The sequence below is a fragment of the Protomyctophum parallelum genome, assembly GCF_964188405.1.
Source record: "Protomyctophum parallelum genome assembly, chromosome: 6".
NCBI classification, from domain to species: domain Eukaryota; kingdom Metazoa; phylum Chordata; class Actinopteri; order Myctophiformes; family Myctophidae; genus Protomyctophum; species Protomyctophum parallelum.
This window is the reverse complement of record NC_139701.1, coordinates 21,674,454-21,699,493: the sequence shown is the minus strand read 5'-3', so window position 1 is coordinate 21,699,493 and position 25,040 is coordinate 21,674,454. Positions and strand designations below refer to the sequence as shown.

The window sequence follows — 25,040 nt, the reverse complement described above, 5'->3', positions numbered from 1 at the left end:
TGTGACAGGAGGAAACCTACAGTAATCCCCAAATCTCTTCTCAAGAGCCATAATCAATTTCCTCATAGTTTTGCTACCGTAGGTTGCAAGCGCCAATGTGTCTTTAGAATTGACCATATTGACAGAATATGAATTTAAAAATGTGCTTCGTTGATATTTTGTCACTCACCCTGAAAGCTGATGCCGTGGAGGACCTATTTAAAGGCGGTTCATATTCAGTTTGCTGTTTACAGCAGTTCATGGTTCTGTGATTGGCAGCATTGAGGTGGAAGGGCATTCAGACTTGATACGTTGAGTGGTAGGAAACTGGGCCTGATAATGGACTACAGAAGGATGCTGTTTGTCAACCTGGCCTACAGTAGCACTGACTGAGGCCATTTCCATTAAGCTGCTCAGTAGCTCAACAGTCTGGATCAATCTGAATCAATATGAAACAGGTGACCGGTAGGTGTCGAGTGGCACTCAACATTGACGTCACCGATAATGGTTAATCTTATGATTCCCTGCGTGACCTTTTAAAGATGTCACAGACTGTGAAGAGTAGGAGTGCAATTGCAAGGTTTGTCATGTTTTTATTATCTGAGCTATTGCTAACAACATACTGTAAAGTTTGAGGAGGTGAAATGTCCTCACACCAGCAAACGTAGAGGTTTTTCCCGATACCTGCCTTTTTTATCTGTACTATATTACAACTTTATTGTCTCCACCAGGCCGAAGGCATAGGGAGAGAGTATGTTTTGCACTCCGTCCGTCCGTGTGTGTGTCTGTCCGTCCATCTGTGGACAGCTAATCTCTGGCACCGTTGGCTTGATCGCAGCCACACTCTGCACACACACACTCCCTGGATGCCAGAGCTGAACCTCTGCCCCAAAGTTTTCACATTAGCCTGTTATAGCGCCACAAGGAGGCCGCTTGAAAAAAGCTTGCAAAATTTAACTGCCACTAATATTAAGGTGTCATTTTGCAATTATTGTTGCACATCTTCTGGAACACCTTCTGCAACATTTCACTGCTTGTACTTGTATGAGTGAGTGACAAATAACCCCTCTTTAATCTTATGCTTGCATTAGTTATTCCTAGCTTCCTTGTGCTACTCAGTATCAGTACCAGTATCCTATCCTGGCCTCATTGATTCCTCCTAAAATGTCATGGCCACGGGCAGCTATTCTTTGCTATGGACATTTTAGTGTTCATGGGTGCTCTCTCTGTGCACGGCTGTGTGACCATAGGTCTATGCCCGGACAACAAGGGGCTCAGCGAATCCTATCATGCTTGACACTCCAGCCCTGCAATTACTGGGCTGTGTCACTTCCAACCTGGCGTCCCTATTTTCTTTCGTGCATGTCATCATAGGCAATTTTTTTCAGAAATTGTGAAAATAGCTGATCTACAACCTCACATTTTTATGACAAGGGCTTAAGAGTGGTTAACTCTTTATCTCTGTTTGCTTTGCACGTTACTCTCCCCTCTGATTGCTGAGCTGCTGCTGCATGGAGCAGAGAGGCTGCCAGGCAGCCACCGGCACCCATTGACCTTAAGGTCAGCATGGCAGCAGGTTGTGAGTTTTGACAGGGGCAGCCAACTGTGGAGAGAGGAACTCGCGCCGTAGGCGCTCCATGTGTTCCGTCAACGTTCGTTAGTTTAATAAACTGCACAGTACTATCACCCCATTGTCTTTTATTAACAGGCCCGAGCCGGTGACACACTTTGTTTGAGTCAGGAAGCTGTGTGACTGTCATCAGAAACCTGCCTCCTCTTGACATCACAAAGTCGACCCTCCTAGCAACAATGCTAAAAGGCTTAGCATCAACTGCTGTCATCGCATATTATGCCTCTTCCGCTCGACATGTACACACACACACACACACACACACACACACATAGCCAAGCAGCCTCCGAGAGAAGAGATAGTTTTCCATCTGTGCGGCTGGTGACATTGACATGAGGGAGGGATGTTTTAAACTGTACACGGCCCTCTGGAACAGGAGCGAGGTAGGGAGTGTGTGGAATTCCCAGTGCACGGGTGAATCGTAATGCAGGGCAGGGCAGGCCTGTGGTACCGCAGGAGGTGAATGTAAGAAGAATAACTTTCTACTGTTTGACATCTTCCACATAAATATGTTCATCCTCCATGTTTTTGTTTTTTTAACAATATATTTATTGCATTTTTCTTTTTTTGACAAACAGACAATACAACAAAACAATACACAATACATCAGACAATACAATACAATGAAATTACTTAAAATGAAAAACAAACAAAAAACTAAACAATAACATACAGTACATACATATATAAGTACAGTATAATAAAATAAGGGCACTTAGAATGGTAACAACAACAGAGTCCTTATGGCCACAAGACCAAACAGCTGCAGAGAATACAATTAGACATTTTCACTTTCCACCATTAAATAAGATAAATCATTAACCGAGTATAAGTGATTCTTTCCAGAGGAAGACAAAATGATAACTCCCTAAACCACTGAGCAATACTGGGTTTGCCTATCTTTTTCCACGATAAGGCTATAGCCCTTTTGGCTTGTAGTAAACATAAATCTAGAAATCTTTGTTCACTACTCTGAATCTTATGGCCAGGTGGGTAAAGACCACGCTCAATATCTATCGACAATATCTTCTGAATCTCCCTCCTCACTTCTTCCCAGAATTCTTTCACTCTTGGACATGCCCACAGACAATGGAAAAGTGTACCTTTGTCTTTACCACATCTGATAAAAGTATCTGGAATATCTGCACTAAATTTATTTAATTTCTCTGGAGTGATATAGACCCTCATCAGCCAATTCATCCTCCATGTTAAAGGCAACCCGTTGAGACACAGCCAGCCATTGTTCACTTAAGCCCTGATTAAGTAGGTGTCGCAGGTGAAATACACAGAGCGACAGCATCTATTACAGTATTGTGTCTACTGTCTAGCTATATTCAAGATCTTTGACAAATGTTGCTTTTACTGCGACTCCAGGTTGAAATTGGATCAAATCTAGATTGTTAGTTCAATAGATCTTTATTCTTTATTGATCCCCTGAGGGAAATTCAGCTGTATGAAATACAGGACAGATACAGATAAAAGCAGAGAGAATCTTTTAAACGTCAAGAGTACAAAATAATAAGAAGGGAGTAGTAACATCTGCACTTGGACCAAACTGGATTTGCATGGTGTTTGAGCTATTAACACATCTAAATATAATTCTTGAGAGTGTAAAAATGGACCCGGGTCCACATATTAAACACTCTGGATTTTACTGTGTGCCATGTACTGTAGCTGATTCTCAGGGACACATTTTATTCACCCTGGAGCCCAGAAAGCCAAATTTCCAGTTGCATCAGCGAGTTAACGTCCCACTTCATATGAAGTTGTTACATCATACTTAATATGATGCAATATACATACTAACCACATTTGTCTTTTGAAACCCAGTTTTTACATGCGATTACATAACTAACACTGTTGAGGCACGGCCCTGATCTTTGTGGATCTGTCTTGGCCGCGCTTCTCCAAACCGGCTGGTAAAGCACTCCGAGCATGAGTGTGCGAGCGCGCCACCTGGCTCGTGGCGTGTTCTCGCATCTGTTCCTCCGATCTATACACACTCTGTACATTCTATGATGTGTGAATAAGTCAGTGATTATCAACCTTTTTGATTTCAAGGACCCATACTTGGCTGTACATTACGCCGCAGTGAACTGACCTCATGCTTCCTTCTATGCATGAGGAGTCCAAGCTGTTCACCTTTGCTGATTTGATTTCAGTTCCAACAGTTACCTGTTACCTATCCACTTCGTGCCTTGTGGCACATAAGGCCTTCACAGAGCGCTTCCACTTCTCACGGTCAGCTGCTGCCATCCTCACTTCAGTCCATGACCTCCATCCTGCCTCTTGTCTCTCCTTCTCAACGGTACGCCTCCAGGTGGTCTTTGGTCTTCCTTTCCTTCGTTTCCCTTCTGGTGCCCATGTTAATGCTATGTTGCAGTCATTGTTGTGGTCCTGTCGTAGTATGTGTCCAATCATCTTCCATCTACGCAGCTTCACTTCCTCACTCAGCGGCTTCATCTCAGCTCTTTCTAGCAGCTCTTTGGTGCTTATGTGATCTTCCCAGTGTATACGGAGTATTCTTCGTAGCCATCTGTTGTGAAACACATCAACTGCCTTGTTGTCTCCTTTGTTCATTTTCCACGTTTCACATCCGTATAGCAGTACTGGCAACACTAGTGTCCTGTACAGTTTTAGCTTTGTTCTTCTCATGATGTTGTTTGAGCTCCAGGTGTTTCTCAGTCTGATGAATGCCCCTCTTGCTTTTGACACTCTACTCCTCAGGTCCTTCATGTCACCTCCCTCTTTGCAAATTGTGGCTCCTAAATAAGTGAACTTTCCTGGTTCCTTGGATTAATCCTCATTGTTTTTGTCTTTTGTATGTTGATCTTGAGTCCTACTCGCCTGGCTTCTTCGTCCATTTGTGTTGTTTTATTTTGAATATGCTGTTTTGTGGAGGAGAGCAACGCTATGTCGTCTGCAAAATCTAGGTCGTCAAGTTTTGATGTCAGCTTCCATCGAATTCCATTCTCTCCCTGTCTAACTGTTCTTCTCATTACCCAGTCAATCACAATCAAGAATAAGAACCCTGACATATTGCATCCTTGTTTAACGCCGGTTTTTATGTTAAACCACTCGCATATTTCTCCCTGGTCTTCTACTGCACACTGGAAGTCTTCATAAAACGTTCTAACCATTCTAACAATCTTCTCTGGGATTCCGTACTTCTTCATCATTTTCCACAGGCTTTCATGATGGACAGAGTCGAAAGCCTTTTCAAAGTCTACAAAGTTCATGTATAGTGTTGCTTGCCACTCGTTAACTTGTTCTATAATGTTTCTCAGTATGAAGACTTGCTCAGTTGTTCCCCTACCTGTCCTGTAACCAGCTTGTTCCTTTCTCAGCCTGCAGTCTATTCCTTTCCTTATGCGATCTACAATAATCCTGCCAAGTATCTTTCCTACTACAGAGAGTAGGGTTATGCCTCTCGAGTTCTTGCATTCTTTGAGGTTCCCCTTCTTTGCTAGTTTTATAATGAGCCCTTTCTTCCAGTTTGTTGGGATCTTCTCATGTTTCCATATTTTCCCTAACAATTGATGTACCTTCATTGTTGAGAACTCTGTCTGCTTTTAACAGTTCAGCTGTGATGGAGTCGATTCCTGGTGCCTTGCCGCTCTGTAGTCTTTTAATTGCTTCTTTGACTTCACCTAGTGTTGGTTCGTTTACCGAGATCTCTTCAATTCTGTCATTGAAATCGCATTCCTCATCTTCAGTTTTTGGGTTTTCTGGTTCTACTCTATTAAGTACTTCCTTGAAGTGTTCTGTCCATCTCGACTTAATTGCGTCTCTTCCACTAATGAGGTTACCATCCTTGTCCAGTACTGCTGTGCTCTGTCTGGGTCTCTCATTGGACAGTGTCTTTGTGAGTCTGTCTTCATTTGTTGTTTTCTTGCAGCATCTTCAGCTTCACTCGGGATGTTCTCTATCCATTTCCTTTTGTCTGCTTTTATACTTCTTTTCACCTCTTTATTCGTCTCTGTGTACTTATCTTTTAGCTGCTTCTTGATTCTTTCGGAATGTGTTCCCAGGATCTTCTTATGTATGGCTTCTCTTTGTTCTACAAGGCTCCATGATTCTTCACTGATCCATGGCTTCTTCTTTTTCCGTGGTCTACCCAAGACTGCCTCAGCTACTTCTATGTACGCCTTCTCCATTATTTGGGAGTCACGCTCTACCTCTTCATCTTCTACGCCTTGCTCTTTAGCTTCCAACGCTTGGTACCTGTTTCTCAGGCTGATTGAAAAGGTCTTTAAGATGTTTTTGTTCTTCAGCTTTGATGTTTCATACTTTTCTTTTCCTTTTGTCGTTTCTTAAGTCTGAGCTTGATTGCTGTGCATACAGTGGTCACTTCCGATATCTGCAGACAAGGTGTACCCTTGTGTCTTTCTCAGTTCCAACAGAGTCCGTCTTAATTTCCCCCTGCTGCTTTATGTATTAATTTACAGTATTTATTCATGCTGTTAATTAAAAGTGTTTTCTTTGGAGTCTAGATCATATACAGTATGAACATGTGCATCTGAACAAACATACAGTACGCAGCTACTTCTAGTTCCACAAGAAGCCATAAGATTCTACTGTGATGTCATCGAGATGAGCCTTTAGGTTCACTATTATCAGCAAAGTTTTGGTGTACAGTAGAAGGAAAAAGGAGGGGACAGAGTACAGACGCCGGTCAATGAAGTACAGTACAGTATAGGGTTTAAATTACAATTCACACATTTTCTTTAAAACGTTTAGAATAGGTCTGAAATTGAAATGTATTACCAATTATCTAGAAATGCACATTGCTAGTTATTATTCGTACAAATATCTAACCATTTGCGTGCTGATACCTTTTTCCTTCACACCCTCTCCCTCACACCTAATTTTAGGCTGCATATTGCGTGTGAGCAAAGCAATTTACAATGCCTTAAAGGCTGAAACCCTGTTAAACAAACAAGTTATTTTTGATGCTGTAGTAATGAGACCATGTTTCACTCTGTGCTCTGAAAAACGTACAGCCTCAGAAATATAGTAATACTTAACAGTAGATAATGGCAGTACTGAAAACATTTAATGTAATTCAAATTTCCTAGTTTGATTTTTTTTAACTTGGTATAAAAAATAAACTATGAGATACGCAGGACGGAATGAAGTTCAGAATACTTGTATAATACACTCTTATCTGCAAATGGAAGATAGTCTCCAAAACAGCTGGGGGTCTCGGCACATTTCGAGGAGATATCTTTAATCACACTTAATGTGCCTTATCTGGAACATTTTTTTAAGCAGAGGACTGATAACCCCGTCATGTGCCTGACTATACCGAGGGCGGATGTGAGTGAATAGCGAAACTCACTCCGGTTTGGTGCAGTTTGTGCCAGAGTGAAAGTTGTGAAAGTAGAGATGATCACAGAACCTGTGTGTTGGCTGAGATGGACAGAAGTCATACACATAGACGCTGAGGCCAAAACATGCAGTGTCCCCACCTGAGCAGGAAGGAAGTTTAGAGACAATATCACGTGTATGAAAACTAAAAACTAATGAAAAGAATATCTGCCTCTTTACGTTTTTTTCCCCCTGAAGCTTGCTATAAAAATAACACCCATCTCCCTACTCTCGTGGTTTGAAATGCAAAGTTTACAGTTTTTACTCAGCCTCCCCCAAGGTCTGCATAGTCTATCCTAATCTTTTTTAATGTGTCAAAATGCCTTTCTTGAGGAGTCTCTGTGAGATTTCACGCTCACTGTAAGTTGTTTGCAACGTCGGTTTGAATCACAGCGAAAGGAAAAACTTTTTCCAAACCGTTGTGTGCGGTTTGTTGTGTTTGCCGACAACAAAGGGGAGAATGTGACAGTGACAGCCTACCGTTGTTGCTAAACGTGCGCGTGTGCTGAGGTGTGAGCAGTTTGTCTTTCAGCCTCATGCGGTCATGTTCATAGGCTGCCATCTGCCATATACTCACACGGGAATTAAATGTGCCACACAGAGATTCTAGAGAGCATCACTTGTTAACCCTGTCATGGCTTTGAACCCCCTGCACTGTTCAATCAGTATGCCTGTGCTCTTGCTCCATCAAGTCATACTTTTCAAAGCTACCAGGATTATTGTATGATTGATGTATTAGTGTATGCATTCTTATATTATATGTATTATATAAATGGTGACTTCTATATGGGCATATCGGGCTCGTTTGTGGTTATGTCTGAGTCGTAGCGACGTGCCTGTGGTCCTGGGTGTATGACTGTATCGGGTTTGTTTATGGTTATGTCTGAGGGAGAGTGGCGTTGCTGTGGCGTGGTCCGCCCGCCAGGCGAATCTAGCTCTGGATCTACACTAGTATCTTACCAGAATGCACATGGGCTTCGGAGAGGTTTAGCTGTATGAACAAATATTGTACTGGTCTGTGTGGGTCAGATTGTGCATCTCAATGACATCACAGTAGAACCTTGCATGGGTACAGGCTTTAGTTCCAACATACTTTTGGTCCAACTGTCATTGGTCTCACAACGTACCTCAAACCCTAACCTAAGCCTAACGGCAAGCACGGAGCAGTGCATGTTCGACCATTGTTTCCGCATGTCGGACCTTGGGTGTGTCGGATCTGCGTGTGCATACCAGAATCTTATGGCGTCTTATTAAGCTTATGCTTTGTTGCACGATGAATGGCAAAAATAGCCATACTTGTGAAATTGTACATCAGCCAATTTCTGGTATCCTTTTTCATTTAAATTGAAAAAAATTCCCAACATTTGTGTGGCTTGTAGAAATGTATTGTCATTCACAGCATCCTTCAATATGGATATGTTCGCACGGATGTCCCTGTATCACCAAAAGCCGGCATGTTGCTTTTCAGAGCTATATAAATACTGCCATCTCACTTCACAGCAGTGTCACATAGTGTACAGTATGCCCCAGGGAGCCAATGGATGCAGGGAGGATGTGATCAAAAGCAACATCTTGCTTTTGAAAAGAGGGGGTTGGGGGTTACATACAGTACATCTTTTAGTGTAAAGGGGCATGCAGTGACCAGTGCTGTAGCTTAGACCAAGATATGATACATGTAGCTCTCAGGACTCCCACATTGGTTGGCTCCTCTTTAGATGTTCCCTAATGGAACCATTCTGTCGATTGCCATTGATCTTTTTTTTATTGATACAGTACACCACATTCATCCTACATAAACTCCTTCGGTTGCCACTGATATAGCTCATTTATTTTTGCTTTGTTACCATAATATGAACTGAAATTCAGGAAGTCTTTCTGACATTCATGCCAGGTTTATCAGTTAAAAGCCTCCATCACTTTTGACATTTGACGTATTAAATATCCTGAGGTCATTCTGTTTCCTTGCTTCAACTGGTGTCATATGTTTCCTGCGATATCAACATTGAGCATACAGGAATGAGCTCGATATCTACTAGAACAGCGGTTGCCAAATTATATACTGTATAGTAGGGAGTGTGATCAATAAACAATCCGAAAATGTGTCTACAAATCTTTCACATCAAACTATTTATTTGGTGATGCCACATTCATACAGGTTACTTTTTTCGATGAAAACATTTATCGCATCGTAGAATTTGCGTTTGGAAGTACTCATCATGACACAAACAGAATTTATTTTATTGAATTAATCAAATCAAATAAACAGTGTTTAACGATAAAACACATTCTGTGTAGATCATTCCAGTGCTGCATAAAACTGTTTACACAGTTCTCAGGTCTGGGAATTGTATCCCTTATATCAGTTCCTTCACCTAAGAAAGGACTGGATTCATACACTTTAATCTAATTGGTGGAAAATGTACCATGACGGTGTAATTATTTTGAGGGGCCTATTTGCATTTCCAGTGCTCTGCTAAGTAAATGTTACTGCAGGTTTTAAGGCCTTAAAGATAAATTAATAATCTGGACTACTTAAAAACCATGAAACATTTAAATTGAGTAATTTTACTTCCTAAAGGGCATGGCTGAGATTGTTCCCCACAATTCTTTATTTATTTATTTAGCAATAATCACTGAGACAGAAATCTGAGTTTGGAGCATAGAATATTCTAGAGGCTGTTTTATGGTGTTTTTATTTGTTTGTCTCTTTGTTTTGTTGCTGTTTTTAAAGATAACAACTGTTATCAACACTTATTCACACACACACACACACACACACACACACACACACACACACACACACACACACACACACACACACACACACACACACACACACACACACACACACACACACACACACACACACACACACACACACACACACCCCTACTACCACCAACACTTTTGATTTGATTTACTTTAACATGATGAATGGATCACCATCGATGCGATTACACCATATTTAAGGAAATGCCAATGCAGTGTAGACTGTAGCGTGTATGGTATCTCTGCAATGATCAGCTGTTAAGGGAAATCAATTGCAAATACTTTGACCCAATTTAGGGAGACATCTTATCACGGCAACTTTCAAAGGGTCTAAAGAGTGCTGCAAATTTAATATTTGACTCTGATTTGTTCCCCTTTAGGCAATAACCTAATAAGACCAGCCAAGGTTAATGATAGCACCCATTTTAGTCTGGTTGGAAGTCTGACACCGATAATCAGTGGAAAACAGTTCATAGTTATGTAGAGGACAGAAGCCCCTAAGACAGGACAAATATATAATTTTTCTATATGTTTTCATCTGTGGCCTATACAGTACATCAACTATTACAGCTAGATGGGAGCATTATAGTGGTGGTGTTAGAGTGAGAATCCCAGCACGGGCTCCTGTAATGTTGGTCTCTTCTTCCCAGGAACACCAGGCACTACAAATCTCTGTGATTTAACATCTTGCCCGTACATGCAGCTAGAGTCAGCACAAGTGTCATGTGCCATTGCCAATCTGCTGTCACAGCGTCCTCTACCAAACAATTTATCCCTTCCCTCCCTGCTTTATTAGCTCTGGTTTATGGCCGGCCACGGTCGGGACAGTGCACAGCCTCCGCTGTTGAGGTAGCCTTGTAATTGACTCTGAGGAGGCCGGCTGGATAATTACTCGACTGTAAACCGCACTATCAATAAATGGCTCTGGAATCAAAGTGCCGCGCTTCCACTGCTCACCGGGACTGTGCTGCTCAACTTATCTCGTTTAATCCTGTTTACTGCAGAAATGCTTTTCAGTACTGCTTTACAACATTTTCTAAAATGAAATTCAACAAATTAGTGGTTAACACTTATACCGCCATTGCCGAAGTCCTTTGTCAATTGAAGCGTCATTTTGATACATCAAAGATCAATTGCGCTTTTTTAGTGCATTCGATGGATCGAGCCATAATGCTTCTTACGTTAGCATCGGGTAGCTAGCTGTTGTTGTCACAAGACTCCGTCGCCCAACTTAGATCATCGGCACCATAAGAATCCATTCTATCCCTTTCTTTCAATCGCCTGTATCTCCTATTCCTTGTCCCAGATGGCATTTTTGGTCAACACAACGTTTATTTGACGGCACAGAGCCGACGATGTGGAGCACTCCAGAGCTCCGGTCTGGATTCACATTGTAAACAAGGCCTGCCCAGCTCTGTGTAGATTCCTAAGTTATGTCTACTGCTAGTGATGCGGCTTTTCAAAATAAGAGCTCAAATTTAGTGTTAAGTTCTTAATAGAAATTGTACTGTAGTTGTGGACAGTGATGTCTGTCAATTTTAGCAATGTGCATTTGCACACTGATTGATAACTATTATATTTGTGAGATGTTTGACTATAAGCAGTAGGATAAGTAGGCTACCACCTACAGCAGTGGTTCTGAAACCTTTTTTGATCAGGGCCCCCTTGAAAATCTCAAAAGCGTTTGCAGCCAGATGGGTTGGTTCCTCCACAACCGAATGATCAATCAATTGATTGTGTATTTGTGTTCCTGCTTGGATTAATACACTTTACAAGTTTCTATTTATCACAATGCAAACTCATGTTCCACGGTTTTAAAGGAAACACTTCTTAGTGCTTTCTTAAATGTCTGCCTATTATCACCAAATGTTCACCTATTATGACATACCCAGAATATGGTCACTAGTGTTCATGGCCACACATTCAAGGCCATCCATAACCTCGCCCCCCCATACCTGTCTGACCTTGTCCACGTCAATATCCCCACCCGGTCTCTCAGGTCTGCCTCCTCCCTCACCCTGAAAGTCCTCCCAGCCCGTCTCTCCACCATGGGGTCAAGAGCTTTCAGCCGCTCTGCCCCTCACCTCTGGAACTCCCTCCCCCCTGACATCAGAAACATGGACTCTATCACCATATTTCAAACTCACCTCAAAACCCACCTGTTTAGGCAGGCCTATGACTCTGTGTGACTTTCTGCTGCAAGCTGTGCCCTAGTTTAATTATTATTATTTTTCTGCTTTTAACTGTGTTCTTGTACTGCTTTTAATCTGTACGGCGACCTTGAGTGCCCTGAAAGGCGCCTTATAAATAAAATGTATTATTATTATTATTATTATTATTATGTGGTTAAATCTGCTTCTGTTTCATTGTACCCAGAACTCCAGTGTCCCACCACCAGCAGCCAGTCCCGGTGCTCCGGTGACAGGCTACAAACGTATGGTCATTCCCAACCAGCCGCCTCTCACTGCCACCAAGAAATCTACACCCAAGCCCCAGGCCCCCGGGGGGGGCTCCTCTGCCAGCCCTGTGGCCAAGCCCCAGTTCCAGACCGCTCCTCAGCCAGTCGCCGCCTCCTACGCCACGGCCTCCACTCCGAGCCAGCCCACCTTCAATGTTCAGGTGCGGGCCGCCCAGCCGGGGCCTCAGCACCAGCAGGCCCCCGGGAACCAGGTTCCTCACCGTGGCGGCACTCAGGTGCAGTACATGCCCGCCCAGCCCAAAGGCCCTGACTTTGCCTATGGACCACCGCAGCCAGGCTTTTCCCCCATGGGCCCTGCCGCCTACCAAGATCAGCATTATCCCGGTGCAACCCTTGCAGGTGGCCTTGGCGGCTGGGTACCTGAGCCCGCCCCTGGATACCAGCCTCCAGCTCCCAAGAAAACCTACATCACAGATCCTCCACCAAGTCTAGCTCCTTACATGGCCGGCCCCATTATTCCACCCAAGGTAAGAGCAGCCCTCATTAGAGGAGCACACACGACCACACATGTAATCAGCTGATACTGTACATAATCTTTGTCACTCTAGTAGTATTTCCAGATGACAGTTAAATATCTATTTGACATTAGAACAGACACTGATTTTCTCCAACTGGCTCTACCTGTGTTTCCTCATGCATAAATACATCATCTATCTAGAATACATTAAACCATGTGTTCTGAGCTCTTCCGGCTCAGAAGGCTGAGGCACAAACAATGACTGTGTCACAGGTTCACAACAACTGGCATGACATTCCGGTTGTCTCTTATGCTTTTCCTGCTATTTTCCATATATCTAACAACACAGAACTGCTTAAGAAAAGTGTGTGTGTGTGTGTGTGTGTGTGTGTGTGTGTGTGTGTGTGTGTGTGTGTGTGTGTGTGTGTGTGTGTGTGTGTGTGTGTGTGTGTGTGTGTGTGTGTGTGTGTGTGTGTGTGTGTGTGTGTGTGTGTGTGTGTGTGTGTGTGTGTGTGTGTGTGTGTGTGTGTGTGTGTGTGTGTGTGTGTGCGTGCGTGCGCATGTTTGTGTTTGATGGCCTAATTGAATACAGTAGGCACGTATTTGTTTGTTTTAATTGCTTGCGATGGCAATGCAACAGGGAGCTGCGTACTGTCCTTCGTTGAAATGCTCAGAATAAACAGTTGTTTTAACCTTTATGAATTTTTAACAGGTCTTTTCTATAGGGGTTTACACCATCTGATTTCATTTGTCTCATGAAAGCCAGTTTGTATTCTGTGCATCCATCCTCTTCCGAAAGCAGAGTCGAGTGCATTCACCAAAAGATTTTAAATTATTATGATAATTTAATTATGTTTTCATGCTCTAGATGTAGGACTCTTAACATGGATGGAAACTCATTCACCAGAAAACAGTTTGATGAAATCCTATATGACCTCTCCTCTAAGCTACTGTACAGCAGCGTATTTCCATGTTTTACCTCAAACAAAGATATAATTTTAGAATGCTGAATATATGAACTGATGTGACCAATGCAGTGCAATAGTTAATAAATTATACATCTATTTTTATTGGAGAAAATTGAAATTTCAGATCTAAGTTCACTAAATGTGACAGAGTGAGCAATGCATCAAGCCCCCAGTAAGGCTATCCAACGTTGAAGCTGACACTACCTACTGGCGAAATGTGGAATTGCAGCACTTTCATGGAGGTGGACGGACGTTCATGACGTCACGTGCGTCAGCCCTCAAAATTGAGGTCCGGGCTAGGCTAAACCTCCGCTCGCTCGAGACCTTGAGTTATAATTGTACTTCCAGCAGTACTCCGGGTGCTTCAAAACGCCACTGAGCAACTTCTATTGAAATGAATAGCGGGGGGCGGGGCTAACGCTCCAGTTCGGTCTCTATCCTTTTATTACTCTATACGATGCATTGTGTGCTTTTAAATAAACTATTTTAGCTATTTGTTGTTTGGTGAAGTTGAACGGCAAAGTATACAATAGGGCTTAAGTGAAGTTTAGAGCAGAATATTTCATATATTTCTGGTTGCGCTTAGATCGCCAGGAGATCATGGTGCATACTGTTTACAGTTGCCGTCAAATGGATAAAAATGGAACAGTTGTCCCTGTCTAGTTAATTTATAGGATGTTGTTTTTTTATGTATGTCAGACAGGCCTGCTTACTGAAGCTTCCTCTTAAATAAAGTTTGTGTTTCAAAGAATTTTGAAAACTGTGAAAAATTGCCCAATTCTAATACTGAATAATGACATTTCCTCTAATACTCGTAGCTGAAAATGAACAGATTGCAAAAATGAGAATGAATGTGGACTAGAAGGACCACATTATGCATTCTTTATGAAACAATTAATCCTACTGTAACAATAGCCCTAGAATGCACCCATTAGGAGTAGTACTTATGGGAGTTGAACAGCATGCTCTCCCAACATCCTTCCATATGGTTGGCAGCCTCCACGTGATATGGACACTACGCATAAAAAATGTATAGAGTTCACAAGGTTCACAAGGTATTATCACATTTAGCACAGCCCATTGTTTGTTAAACAATTTCCACTGGATATGCATACTGGAGGTTCATAGGTTGAGTTTATTCTAGTCCCAGTTTACTGTATACGTCAGCGGGAAATTAATTGGACAAGATTAAAGTAAATGTGGCCATGACGATGGTCTGCGGATAACGATATTAAGTGTGCATGCAGTACTAATTGATAGCACAACCTAATGTCATTATTTCTTCAGCAAACATCACAGGAGGAGAATGTGGAACGTTTAGAGAGGGCTGTTGGAGTTCACAAATAATCAGACCATAAGGAAAGAACATTCATCAATTCCTGTTTTTCCTCTAGTTGAAGTTTGACTTCTGTTAGATGAGTGTAGCGCATGCACTACGCACGATTGATTTTCATGAATAATTTCAGATTTGAGAAATTTCTCTTGGCAAATAGGTTTGTTGAGCATTACAGTCAATACAGCTTGGCGGAAAAACAAACACGGCTGTTGTCTGGGTGGTGAGCATCGGCAGTGATTCACTAGCTATTGGGAATGTTAAATCAGACGGTGTTATCCCGAGGAGGAACAAACACGTGAAATAGTAACTAATGATCGCTTCAACAAGACATTGGCTTTCTGTCTGTGCCTTTCAGTGCTCCTACCAGGCCATTTCATTCAGCATTCATACAACAAAGGAACACATGGTTTTAATCAATGCTTAGGAGAGAAACTGTTTCATAATGTCATCTACGATAAAATCATCACATCATATTTCATCTTTGCAATACTCTTGACATGAATTATTATATTTTTTTACAATGACTTTTTGTTTCCAGTGGCAGAGGTTGTGCGATATTTAAATATATCTCAGCTTCTTAGCTGTTTGTTTATTTAAATTGCACTAGTACTGTACCCTATTTAGAGTTTGGAGGATGCTCGTTTTGAAGGGGGGCATCATGGGGGCATCATTACACCAAGCTTTGATCCGCAGAAGTAAGACGAGTGGCATATTGTTTCCGAACACTTTCATTATGCCAAGGCTGAAACAACAACCAGTGTGTTAGTAAGAGCACAGCGTGACGTCCTTCACACAGCGAAGCAAGGCCTTCATAGAGTAGATCATGTACAGCAGGTCACTCCGTAGTGTACCTGTGGAGAATTACAAAATGCTGCCGTCGCTGAAAATAGAGTAGGCCAATTCCGCCGAGACGGACGTTCTAATCTCACTGCGTTCTGCCACTCTACAATCTCTGGAAAGTGTGAGAGCCCCTTGAGTTTTCTTTAATTCAAGGATTTTATGCCGATTCAAAATACAAACTGGGCCTCTTAGCCTCTGGGAATAGCTCATCAAGGACTGTATTTTACTAAATACAAATTAGCTTGAACATTGCAGCTACACCAAAAAAAAAAAAAATTATATTTGTTCAAAAAACAAACATCTACATGTTGCTTGAAAAGCAAGTCCCAGCATGATGCATTATTACCAAAACAAAAGGTGGCGTTTAATAGATTTGCGAACATCTCTTTGATTTCAGATAAAAGCACATTTCTAATTTTGTAGATGTATTCTGTACAGTACTATATATTTGTGTTTCTTTCCCAAGGATATCATGCAGATTCCTGGCTCGATGCCAACCTCCTAGTCCCCACTCCCCCACCCCCTTTGCTTTATGTTTGTGTTTCTAAATTATGTACTGTATGAATACTCACAATTCTTAAGCACACATCCAAACAGATAATTATGCTGTAAGTGTAAGGGACCCTAATGCTTCTAAACCTTAAAAGTTGATCATCGGTTCCTCCATTTGTCCTGTTTGCTTGAAGCTCTTTCATGCACACATGCCAAAAATAGACCACAGACACTGTAAAAGCCATATTACAGTGAGAGCAAAATCTGTCAATTTTTGCTTTTATCGTCGGCAATCTGGTTGACCCGATGTGGTGACATACTAGAATTGGGTTGTGTCTCTCTTAATCTGTTGTGTAAATAAACCAAAACACTAGGCAATTAAAACGGGATGCTTTACAGATTTCTCATAATTATGAACCCAGTCACTCAGCGTTAATCATAGTTTTATGTAATGCCCGGGACCTTCTCTGCAGGGGGTCTGTGACTTTGATTGAAGACTTTATTACAGAGATCATTTCACATAATTGAGTGTATTCATGGAAGGGCAGCGTCATTAGAAGTCTGACATGAACTCTGTGGAATAAGGCTGTGAACCACACTGGCTCTGATTGGCTTAGAGGCCCTGCTCCCTCCTTGCTGGCTCCTCCAAAAAGAGCAGATATACCAGCTAACAACGTGGCACGATGTGAACTGTTGTTAGCTTGTATATCTGTTATTTTTGGCAAGCTACACCAACGTGCTACAAAGTATAAATTAGGCTTTACTTGAGACGTAAAGTGAAGGTGTAAGTGGAGCTATTCACATCAACAGGCATCAAGGACACTTAATTAACCAAATCCACCACTGTTTGATCTCTATTGTAGGAGAAAAGAAAATTAACAGATTTCATGGCTGCCGGTTAATATAGCAATTTTCACGAGTCCTTCTCCCGAAAATTGGAGCCAGGCTAAGCTGGATGATGACTTCTGTTATTTCTGAGCTTGAGTGACATTTGACAGTGGGGATTATTTTGAACTGCTCAATCCCTGCAGCTGGTTAAAGCCCGCTGGAAGGTCAATGATGGTTTCAACTGTCAAACATGTTTAAATGTTTTGACGCGTATCTCAGTTGAAGGGCTTTTTTTCCCTCCCCTTTGTGACCTATGCGGGGACATTTACATATGGCACTGACAGAATCGGTCCAAAATAGTTTTGGACCCTTGGTCAATGATGTGGAGCTTTGTTACTCAGAGTGGTCTTTCCAATACAACACCTGTGAACTGAAGTTCAGTCAAAAGCATACAGAGTCAAACTCTGTGCGTATTATGATCTGAGGACTTCTTCTTTTAGTATGAAAGGTGCTGTCTCCCTATCTCTCCAACTCTTTTGTAAAAAATTAAATAAAAATAAATAAAACATTTTCATTTGGGCCACCAATTTATTGAGAGCATACATATTTACATGCACCTCGATAGTGGGTGCAGGGCTAATAAGGTAATCATGGAAGGATGTAGGGCCCGCACACCATTCTTAGGCAAAGGAATTACTTTATTTCAGGCTGAAACACTGGGCCAACCGGAAACCAACAGCCAGCAGTCGGTGGGGCTCGTCTTTAGCCCGTGAAAAAAATACTTCAAGCAATTTAAAAAGCCCTTCAATATAATAGCTGTTTCAGAGACATGGCTCAACCCTGAGAAGGGTCTGGATAGCATAGAGCTATATGGAAATGACCTGAACTATAGGAACAGGGTGAACAAAGGGGGAGGGGGTTTGGCTTTGTACATAGACCTTAGATACAAGATAGTAGAAAGTATGTCAACTATTATTAATGATGTAATGGAATGTATAACCATAGACATTTGCATGGGTACGAAAAGAAATGTCATTGTCAGTTGTGTATACAGAACTCCAGGGTCAAACATTGACATATTCACATATAGAGAGAAGGAGTCATGAATGTAAAATGTTGTTTGTAAATCAAATCTTTTCTCCAGGAACTATGTTTTGGCTAGACTTTTCAAATCAATAAGCTCTTTCAACTACATTAAAACACAATGTACTACGTAAATACTGTATGACAAATAATTAAAGCAAAGTCTCAAGCAAGTTTCAAGCCCAATAATGGGTTAATGGGTGTAACCTAAAACATAGAAAGTACCATAAATACTGTAGAATGTACAGCATATGCTGCATTGCTGAACAGCAATGGAAAACCACACCTACTTATTGTGCTACTAAAAGCTCCAAATACAACCTAGTCATTACATTTAAAAAAGTCAGACGTGACTGTACATAATGTACAGACACCTCAGGTGACTGACCTCGGACGCCCCTACCCTCAGGACCTGTGTGAGGTCTGTTATCGAGTTCACAAGCAGCTCCTATACAGCTACGGTATAGATTCCTCAACAGATTGGTTACCTCGTGCAGGGTTACAAGAGGATACTAACAGCCAGAGCTCTGGGCAACTTGTGGTGTGTCACGAGAACAGCCTACAGCCCACTCAATGTATGGAGTCTGTACTGACTGAATGCCAAGCATACTTAAAATGCTTGCCGTGCTAAACTGGGCTTGACAATATTCCCTCCCTATATGTATAATTAGTTTAATTACTTCTTATTACTGAAGTTGTGAAACACCCATTTCATAAAGCATGTAATGGCACTGTTAAGCTTGATTTATACTTAATTGCATGCTGGTGTCACACACCGAAAATGGCAGATCTACACGCGCACAATGCGTCACACTGTGACACATTGTAAGCTTGTAGATCGGCTATTTTCAGTCTGCAACACCCATGGCGCAACTAAGTATAACTCAGGCTTAACATGGAAGTTGGGGTTGAAGCCCAGTGATTGATGGAACTGAACGGACCCTCTTCCACTCGCTGTCCTCCCATGACCCTCAGTCCTCACGCCACATCTCATTTCTCTAACAGTAACGACAGGCCATTACACTGATTGACAGCTCATCCATATACTATACATTTATGTGCTTTTGGTATGTGTAAACTGTACAAATGAGCTAGCATCTTTTACAATTCTTTTAGGAATATGACTGCACGTCACCTGCATTGCCTATTTACCTCATTTATTTATAGCATTTATTTTTCGTTTTTGTCACCTATAAAATCTTATCGATCAAAATGATGTAGTAGTATACTGTATACAATGTTGACAGTACAGTATATCAATTTATGTTTTCTTCCTGGTATGTCCATTATAGCTTATAAAACAGTATTGATGTATTAATGTATCGATTGTGTTGAAATGTGTTGAACAGGGATTCGTAAAGGTCAGTCAGTTCACGGAAGCATATTCCTGATCTGCTGCTGACCGGGAATGCGATCCGTGTAAAACTTTTCACAGGCTGTCAAAAACCCTGATTTAAACAGTTGTTTGATAGCGGAATATAATTTGACCACCCTGGCTGTTTTTACTGCAGACATCCGTAGGAACATGTCGGTCACCTTCAAATGTGCGATACAACATACCTCCAAGTCTGGATGATAACGCTATGTTACAGGGATGGGCAACTTTGACGATGGAGAGGGCCACTATATTTCCACACTCACTCCAGAGGGCCACATTGCATATTACTGTTGTAGCTAAAATAGCTGATCTACAAAACGATGCGTTTTGAGCTTGTAGATCAGCTTTTTTTTCTTCTATATTTGAATTATTTCTTTGTAATTTTTTTATTGGAATCCTGAAAAGTTATTAAAAAAAAATCAAATGCCTTTCATTATGGTTATGTTAACTTTATGAACTAAATACAAATACATTGGATATAAAAAGACAATAGTATTGTAATATTAGTCATTAACCTGCCAATATAAGCGACTCATGTTTGCAATTGTAATAGCTGAAACCAATAATGTATCAGTATTCCGGTAACTTGTGGGCCACATTAAGTGAAGGTGGGGGCCGCATGTATGCTCTATGAGACAGAGTCACAAGCTACAGCTACAGGTGAGGTCACAGATGCAGCTAGTGTAACAGTAGAACTACATTATCTTATCTTACGATAAATGCACAGTCTCTGTACGTCTGTAGTCTCGTGAACCGTTCGACCAGACGACGGCAGACGACCTCAGAGAGTGCAGTGTCGAGTCCCATTTAGATAGGCGGTTGTCCAGAACCACCGATCCGACTGCCCATTGTACAAAAGGCTCTGGCCGTGGCACAGATGTGCCTATTGATTGCCATGGCAACCCCGGCATAGGCTTGATTTGGCAAATTCCCCACACTTTTCACATATTTTCGTCAGATTGCACTCTTCAGACATTCTCCACACATTGATTCTTCACGGGCGTTTACCACTGACTGTACAAGGACTTTTCCATATCGGCTCAAAAGGGACACAGACAGACAGACTGTTACAACAGGTACTCTGACAACGGGTATAACTAATAACAGGTATTGCATAACAGGGTGGGGCATGCATTCTCTATATTTAACATCGTTCCCGACTTGCATCTTTTGCGAGTAGGTCGGTACTCGACAGGCACTGGTCTAATAACTCCAAATTGAACTTTAAAGTTCACATATGAATTCGGTGTGCTCCCAAGCAGTAAGGCTTTGCTGCTTTATTTTGTGTTCACCAAATACAATATGATTTGATCTCAATCACGAGAGCACAGCTGACATTGAAGAATGCCCTATAAAGACATGATGTCAGCCCACATAACTGTACAAGTCACTGCAGTGACATGATTATCATTTATCACAGAGGTATGAAAGGCATGTTGACGTCTAATTAAATCCTTATCTCACCAGCGCAGGTTTTCCTAGAATTATATTTCCTAACAACACATTGTGTATTAATTACCGCACAGCCAATTATTTCACATTCTTCGTATAATCTTGAGAGCGATTTTCTTAACCCTGAATTGAAACGTATGTGGTTAGAGAGCCATTGTTACTGTGTGCTCTTGTGGCAGCGTTTGTATTTCATAGAACAATGTCTTTAGGTGCACACATGCTTTGATCCTCTACAAGCTCACAATGTGTCACACTACAACACGTCGTGCACTTGTAGATCTGTTATTTTTAGTGCACAACTAAGTATAAAGCAGGCTTTGGGTCGTTGGGTTTCTTTTTAAAGTCTTTGATCACCAAGCCAACTAGCTGCCTGTTTTCAGATGATGAAAATATAGAAAATGATGAGTCATGGATCATTCATTTAGTCTTTTATAGCACGTTTATATTTTCAATAGGAGTAGTCGGAGCATTTCGGGTAGACTGGTGCGGTGCTTAGACAATCACTAAAGTGGGGACCCATCATTAAAATGTATCAGACATAGCTACTTATAAAACATCAAAGAAAGGAAAACAGTAAATGTGGCAGGTCCTGGCTTTTGAAAGTAACAATAACACAGAAATTGGTCAATGAGAACTGCAATGAACAAATGCTATACACAGGCATGTTTTATTTGAAAAAAGTATTTGATTACCACCAGTGTTTTTTGATGATGTACTTTTGTTTTTGCATGCTCCTGAACAAGGTTCCTTTTGAAAGCCAACATAAAATGAACAGACTATGCTTTATTTATAATCTGAACAGAGGGCACAGGACATTTGATTCATGACTGTTCAGAATCAGGCAGTCCAAATCAGAATTTTGGCCTATCCAGATTGGAATCACATTGGTTTTATCATGTCTTAACCACAAAATAAACACCTGAAAACTGATTTTTGTGATTAGGTGGTTTGAAATGTGATTCAAATATGATTTCTATAGAAGTGTCTGTCTGGAAACTCGGGACACTGAAGTCTGTCATACTTTGTTGTTGCTCGCCAAAAATAGATGATCTACAAGCTCACAACGTGCAACATTGCTGTTTTTGATGAGTGACACCATCGTGCGAGTATATACTGTATGCCTATGTCGTTACCACAGCAACCAATGCAGATACTGTAGGTTGACAATGCCTGAAATACACAAATCTGATCCGATAACTTGCAAATATCAGTGTGTGGACTGACGGAACTAAAGATCAGATTTGAGATACAAATGGGATTTGCCTGCAGTCTGAACAGTGCATAAATGTACTACAGAAACAATGGCTACACCCACTGCGTTCTATTTGAGAGAGGCAGGCGACTTCTTCTGCTCCGTTCAGACGTTTTCATTGGCGAGAGGAGAGGAAACGGCATGCTCTGTGAGGCGATGACTGATGTGGTTGAACAGGTGCCTCCATTTAATTTAGTAGGCTACTTGTAATGCTAAACGTGTGATGGTATCATTTAATAATGCACCCACTAATACGTCTATACTTTTGTTTTTTTGTTTTTGGCAAGAATACATTTTAATGATGGCACACAAGAAAACATTTCAGTCAAAGACCACAGCAAAAATGGTTACCATTTTCTTGGTGACATGTGTGCTCTAAAAATCAAATTTTAAAGCGCAAAGTTATGATGACAGCTTTAATTGTTGTGGCCAGATGGTTTGCAGATGTAAGGGCATTCACTCCCCATGGACACTTCACACATTCTCCTCCTGCGACCACAATATCACCACCGAGGTGGTTGTATATACAGTGTCTTGTGACGGCTATCAGTTGGATTAGTTAAGATTGCGCAGCTCTAAATGGATTATAACTGCCGTGTCAACGACATTGCTGTTTCAACACAATGTTAGTTGGTGTCTGTGATGGATCTGGTTACTGCATGTTTGGTTCAAGTAAAGGTCAGTGCTGCGGTCTGACTTGAACCTGGAGGTCGCTGAAAGGATCTCTTGCTTATGTTTCACTGTCTGTCTGATGCCATCCATCACCTAAGAAACCAGAGCCATAACCACCTTCCAGGTTGGAACCAATTCATCCTCGCAATTACCAACAAATCACAGACCATGTGAAGAATTGATATCAAATATAAATGAGACTTTGTCATTGATTTTCTTTAGTCCTTTCTTTTTTTGAAGAGTTAAATTCTAAAAGTTAAAACCTAAAGCTTCTTGGAGTCAGTTCATTGTCAGTCATGATAGGCATGCGTAGATCAGAGGTGTTTGTCAGAGAAGCCCTAATAAATAATAAGGGCCCTCCGTCACCCACTCCTCTGACTGCAGGCCGTGGTCAGTAAATAACGGTCCCAGATCGATAAGTGCCAGTGCAGCTCAATGGGCTCTGGAGACTTTAAATGTCCAAGCAGGTTGTTTTTGTTTTCAACCTCTCCCACCTCCCTTGCCCGTTGAATTAATCCCTGCAGATTAATTTGTTTTTACCTTATTTTTCTAATCTCTTTATTGAGAATCCGTTCTATTTACGATACTTGATCTCCCTGTTGGGTTAGTTCGATGCATCACCCGCCTCACTGCCCCAAATTCCTCATAAATCTTTGGAATCACAGCATAGTAATTTTGATTTGCACAGCCACTTCTTTTGAGGTTTTTCACTTTCTTACTTTCTTTTAATGTTTTTTTTGTGGCTTTCGCCTTTATTTTATATATTTTATGGAGGGACAGACAGTAGGCTGACAGGAAATGGGGGGAAGACATGCACTAAAGGCCGTCGGGATCTGGAGTCGAACCCGCAGCACACTGCCAGACTGGATTACCAGCCAAGGTGCCTGGACCGCTGAGCCACAGCCCAGGCCACTTTCTTACTTTCTTATGGTTTAATTCCAACTCTTGAGTTTTTATTCATTGAAAGTCATATTTTTGATTTGAAAGAAGATCTAATGCAAGAAAGGAAAATCAGAACAGTAAAGAAAATAAAAATCCATAAATAATTTAGTTTGGTAGATTAAAACACACATCACTGATGCCACCTGACTGTGTTGAGGTAGACACAACAACCAGGCAGATAATACCTGCTTAATAGTGGCCCCTGCTGGTTATTACGGGACATGGTTGCCTGTCAGTCAGGAGTGCTGCTCTAGCCAGGTTCCACTCTGTGTGGCTGTGGCCTCTCTTTGTAGAACATCTCCTGTCCACGCAACAGCTCGGGGGCCAGCCCAGCCTACCCCTGACTCAGACTTCATGAAACGTGTGCACTTTCGAAAGATCATCTTTGTTGTTCTTTCTTTTGTTTTTTCCCATCAAGGAAGGATTCCTGCAACGGATTAGAGTTGTTTTGTGGGGAACAACAGGTTCCATGTGGTGGTGTTTGGTCAAGCAATAACCCTAAGGGTGTCATTCAAATGAGCCATTGTTTGGATTTGGCCGTTCATATGGGGAGGAAAAGGATATATCATGGTTTGCTTTGCGGGCCAAATTATACAGGAGATGGTCAACAGTGTGTACTACAAAAGGGAAGCGCCTGGTGCCAGTATGGTGATTTTGGAGCCTTAGACCTGTGTGAATCTTCATTATGTTCACCGCATGGGTTTAAATGTAGATCTATCTTGCCGCGTGAGGAAACAGCAGGGCCGGCAAATTCATCTCTCATCCAAACCAGGGAAACCTGCATCCTCTGTAATGGAGCGTTTCGCGACACTACATTGATATAATTGTGATGACATATAAAGAGAGAAGCCAAATACGTTTTTATCTCTGTACCAACAATTTGTGCAGTCATTTGTAGTTTCTCTCTTTCTTTTTTTCTTCCAAGATTGCTTGTGGCACTGCTCTCTGCACTCACAGTTATTTATCATATCTGTTCATATTCATGGATGCGTCTGTTATGACACACACACACACAATCTTACAAACATTAGAGGGACATTGGACACGTCTATGACACAGCACAGTAAAATCTTGACTATTTAACTTTGGGACTATAACCACGTGGAACTTTAT

At 41.6% G+C, this 25,040-nt stretch overlaps 1 protein-coding gene across 5 annotated transcripts in view; it reads left to right on the top strand.

Annotated features, from left to right (window-relative positions):
* lpp (LIM domain containing preferred translocation partner in lipoma) overlaps positions 1–25,040 on the top strand; it is a 188,316-nt gene that overhangs the window by 107,982 nt on the left and 55,294 nt on the right. For all 5 annotated transcript variants that reach the window (XM_083766328.1, XM_083766329.1, XM_083766331.1 and 2 more), the window contains one exon: positions 12,125–12,694. In XM_083766328.1, the coding sequence (XP_083622454.1) occupies positions 12,125–12,694 (570 nt within the window). The remainder of the gene's footprint in view (positions 1–12,124; positions 12,695–25,040) is intronic.